General features: G+C 44.1%; 1 protein-coding gene across 1 annotated transcript in view; it reads right to left on the reverse strand.

Annotated features, from left to right (window-relative positions):
• l(3)07882 (Nucleolar protein 14 homolog l(3)07882) overlaps nucleotides 1–5,000 on the reverse strand; it is a 22,835-nt gene that overhangs the window by 8,126 nt on the left and 9,709 nt on the right. Inside the window, exons 7-8 of the mRNA XM_043037864.2 lie at nucleotides 1,734–1,900; nucleotides 1,308–1,556 (exon numbers count right to left, since the gene is read on the reverse strand). Coding sequence (XP_042893798.2) covers nucleotides 1,308–1,556; nucleotides 1,734–1,900 — 416 coding nt within the window. The remainder of the gene's footprint in view (nucleotides 1–1,307; nucleotides 1,557–1,733; nucleotides 1,901–5,000) is intronic.

Raw genomic sequence — 5,000 nt, forward strand, 5'->3', positions numbered from 1 at the left:
CATCTGTCTGGGTAATTGATGGGACAAAATTATGGTCAGAAGTAGGTATGGTAGATCTTTGAATCAGAGGAAATCAGTAAATCTTGTAGACTGTTGAAATGTGGAAGTTTCCAAGATGGCTGCCAAGTCACATGTCTGTCCAAGGGAAATAACCCTCTTTGCATAAGTTCACCCATTTCATTATGAAATGAAATTTCATACAGTCTGTTCACCTGTTCTTTTTTCTATTCATTATAATATTAAGCACATGCAATCCTTCGTATTTTTGGTCTTTTTAATTAAATAAACTAAATATTGTAAATACATACTTAATTCTCATGTAAAAAGGTCCCTCCTCACAAGAACTTTTGTTCTTAGGGGGCTCAGCCATCTTATTTCTAAGGAATCAGTTTATCATTTCACTACTGAACAAAAACACTATGCCTCCTCTTAAGAATCTAAAACTTGCCCAGATCACAAAGACCTCTTCAGTACATGGCTTCTTGAATACACAGCATGAAAAGTATAAAGGTCTCTATTGGCCTTTTCACAAAGTTGGACACATGCTGTGACTATGATGTAATTTTCACACATTTTTCCTTATTATTAACCAAATAAAGCAGCATAAAAAATACTTGTTTAGTGGAAGTTGTTAATTACAATTCAATTGGCCGAATAATTAGGTTTTCTATGGTGACTGAAATAGCTCTAAAACAACAAACTGGTTCCATGCTCAGTAAATTCAGTATGTATTTCCTTTTCATAATGGGTTTCAGTTTGAAAAAAACAAATTGTCCTCCTCTGTGCACTCATAATACATATTCTAAGATTCATAAAGATATAAAAGCACTTGATATATTAACCCACTCACGACGGGGGCATTCCAGCCTTGCATGTCACAATGCCGGGGCTTTCGAACGCTTAGGCCTAAATCAAATAAATGGCTGGCACCATATTGTGCCACCCGGCCACTGGGCTTTTGAATGAGCGGTACAGTAGTGTACCACCCATCCAGAGAGGGTTAAAGAAAATAATTATCACTTAAGAAAATAATAAATCCCATAACTGTAGGTGACCAAAAGCAGATGAAAAGTTGAACATTAGTGGGAAGGGAGACAGAAGTGTGAGTTTAATGTCCTTTATGTTACTGTGTATTTGTTATTGTAGTCTGTGCTTGACCACTATTATAGCAACTACAGTAGATGCAGTCTACAAAACAAAAGGCAAAGTCTTTATCCCATACAAGTCTATTTCCAAATCTATTTTGCCTTGACTGTTTTTCTAATGTTACAGGTATCATGCATACTTATATCTTCTATTCAGCTTACCTTCAAATGTATATGGCAGCTCCTTTTTGGCTGCTTCCATCATTTCCTTCTTTTTAATATTCTTGACTTTATCACGCTGTTCTTTTGTCTCTTTTTCTAGCTCTTCTTCACTTTCACTTTCTTCTAAAATATCAGAGTACTTATCACTTTCATCATCATCATCCTCTTCCTCTTCTTCTTCTTCTTCTTCTACTTCCTCTTCTTCTCCTTCCCCTTCCCCTTCTTCAACACCATCATCAGATTCTGCCTCTGAAAATATATTCATACACTCAAACCTTTGTAAAATCCAATGACAACTAATGCTGAAGATGTAATGTATATCTACATTACATACATACATTTTTGTTTACATCTCATCATAAAAATGTATCAGTTTCAAAGTATGCATAAAAGAAGATATTGCAAATTTCAAGAGTAATGTGTTACCTTCATTGTCTTCTTCATCCTCCTCCTCTTCTTCATCTTCTTCATCATCATCCTCCACTTGGTCATCCTCATCATTTTCATTGTCCATTTGGTCTTCATCATCTGCTGTCAATATTCTGCCATTCTTATAACTCAAAGGTATCTGGAGATCCTTCTGTAATATGAACCTGCAAAGAATATTGTATTTAAATCAATCACAATACAAGCTTAGCATATGTACACATATTAACAAATACAAGCATAGAGACACACTGTGACAGCCAAACAGATACACACATACACGCATATGTCTTCCTTGACCTGGAGAAGGCTTTTGAACTGACAAACCCGTTAGCCATTCAGGAGATCCTGATCCGCAAGGGAATCAAAGGCAGGCTGCTTGCCTGGATTGGCGATTACTTTCGGAACAGAACTGCCAGAGTGAAGTTCCAAGGTCACCTTTCCAGGCATTTGCCTCTGGAGAATGGCACCCCTCAAGGAGGGGTCCTTAGCCCGGCCCTGTTCAACATCCTCATGTTAAACATTCTCGACATTCCACTCCCAGCGGGGTGCACGATCATTTCATATGCAGATGATCTAGCAATTATCTCCACTGGGAGAAGAAATGTGAATCCAGTCAGAAAGGCCCAGCGTTGTCTGGACCTAATAACTGAGGAATGCTGCAGAGTCGGGCTTAAGATTTCAGCAGCCAAATCGAAGGCAATGGCGCTGAAACATGTTGTCTGTGATCAAAGACTGCGAGTCCAAGGTCTAGAGCTTGGGGGTATGGATCGATAAGAACCTCACCTTCCGCTCCGAGATCAAACATCTCTTAGACCGGACCAAGGCAAGGCTCTCTGTCATGAGAGCTCTGTCTGGGCGGCGCTTAGGGGCTGGACACCGCGTACTAAGATCTTTTTACGTGCACGCTGTCCGTCCCATTGTGGACTACGCCTCCGTCGCCCTGATCACAGTAAAACCTGGACTCAGGAAAAGACTCGACATAATGCAAAACGAAGCCGCCAGGATTATTCTGGGTGCCCCTGGGTGGGCTAAGGTTACTAACCTCCTCCTGGAGGCCAAACTCTTTCCCCTGGACACCCGGATTGATCAGATGGCGGCCCAGTTCCTTGCAAATGTCCTACAGTCCCCACTGGACTCGCAGCTAAGACAGAGAGTGCAGCGTCGGCTTGCACAAAACCAAGACCTCTTTGCTAACAACACCTGGCTGTCTCAAACAACCAGAGTGCTGAAACGCTTTGAGCTCAAAGAGACACTACTGATTAAGGGCATGGACCATCTCCACCCTGACTATGTCTCAGCCCCGCCGTGGGCACGATCCTTGATAAAGTTCTCTGTCATGAGTCTATCAAGAAGAAAAACGCAGTACTCACCGCCTCTATTGAAGGCTGAGGCGGAGAGGAACATTACAGCAATCACGCCGCTGAATAGTAAAACTTACTTCACGGATGGTGAAGTAAGTTTTGCAGCAAGGGGCATAGAGAAAGCTATGCGGGTATCAGACAATGCCTCCTCGCTCCAGGCAGAGGCAGTAGCTATTATGGGAGCCCTAGCCCATGCAGCCCAGACGGACGGGCATGTTGTTATACACACAGACTCTAGGGCTGCCATTGACAGCCTGCAACAAAGCACGCCCCTTGATAACGTTTACCTGATAACCTCGATTCTCACCATTGCTCAGAGAATCCTGGATCAGGGAAGACGCATCATCATCAACTGGATCCCAAGCCATGTTGGTATTGAAGGGAATGACGTAGCTGACAGGTTAGCGGAGGAAGGCAGGAAGAAACCCTTGAGTGATCTTGTGGTGCATCCTAGCCGGGAACTGCTAAGGCGTAAAACGATGGTTGCAGGGCAGGTCGGTGCCCTGCAGCGACACAGAGAGGAAGCGAGAACCTCCCCCTCGGCCAGCTGGTACTCAAACGCCACAGGCTATGAGTCGCTGATACTCTCTCCCAGAATATCAAGGTGTGCTGAAGTCAGTCTGCACAGACTGAGAATAGGCTACCCTTTTGCGTGGCAAATCATCCCCACTATTGGGCAAGATGAGCGACGCTGTGAGTATTGTGGCGCGCCGGACGCCAAATTAGAGCACTACCTGATGGAATGCGAGCACACTCGCTTCCTCAGGCAGGGCCCAGAGACGACAGCCGCCGGGCTGGTTAGACGGCTATGCCTGTCACTAGCCCCCTGGCAACTGGAGCGCCTACAGGCAATCCGACCGCCACGGTAAAAGTTCAGTTATGATGATCAGATGAGTCAGCACTTATAGCCAATAGAGACCGGGCTACCCCATCCACACAACCCGGGCGAAGCGACGTCTTCGCAAAATCTCTCTGAACTGAGCTGAATTGAATTCAGCGATGATGATCAGATAAGATTAGATAAGATAAGTCAGCACTCATAGCTGGCAGAGGCCGGGCCGCCTTGAGCATATAGCCCGGGCGAAGCGACGTCTTCGCATATCTGTCTGAACTGAACTCATACACATACACACACACACACACTCCAGTACACAATAACCTCACACACATCCTAACATACAACTGTACACATAGATACACAGACGCAGACACAGACACAGACACAGACAGACAGACACACAGACACACACACACACACACACACACACACACACACACACACACACACACACACACACACACACACACACACACACACACACACACACACACACACACACACACACACACACACACACACACACACACACACACAGCATAAATGCACATGTACTGTACATCCACAACTATATAATGACAAACATACCCAAAAGAACACACACAGACACATATCCACATACATCCAAAGCCACACATTCACTTGCATCAACATGCAAGTGCAACTTCTTCCACTACCTTTAACCCGTTAACGACGGATGATGTGTTTTTTCGTCATACGTGACGCAGGAGCTTTTGCCTGACAATGGGCGTTATGACGTTCGGGGATTTTGGATCACTAAGTTATTTTATTGTGCTATGAATAATAAGTGAGTGATGCTAACAATTGCAGTCATAATTATTATAACTGCTGTAATATTAATCAAAATGGGTTTCAACTCACTTCCAAAACCTAGATGGCACCACTTTCTTCTAGCACCAGCAGGAGAGAGAGCCTTGAATGGCACCCATCTACGGTCTCTAGCAAGCACTATCTATATAGAGGGATGGCACATCGCAAGTTGCCGACCTCTTGCTCTAAAGTACCGCAGATGAAAGATGTGCAGGCAGAACGAGAGGAGGAAGG

The sequence above is a fragment of the Penaeus japonicus genome, unplaced genomic scaffold, assembly GCF_977035675.1.
Source record: "Penaeus japonicus unplaced genomic scaffold, GWHDUDI00000001_assembly GWHDUDI00000005, whole genome shotgun sequence".
NCBI classification, from domain to species: domain Eukaryota; kingdom Metazoa; phylum Arthropoda; class Malacostraca; order Decapoda; family Penaeidae; genus Penaeus; species Penaeus japonicus.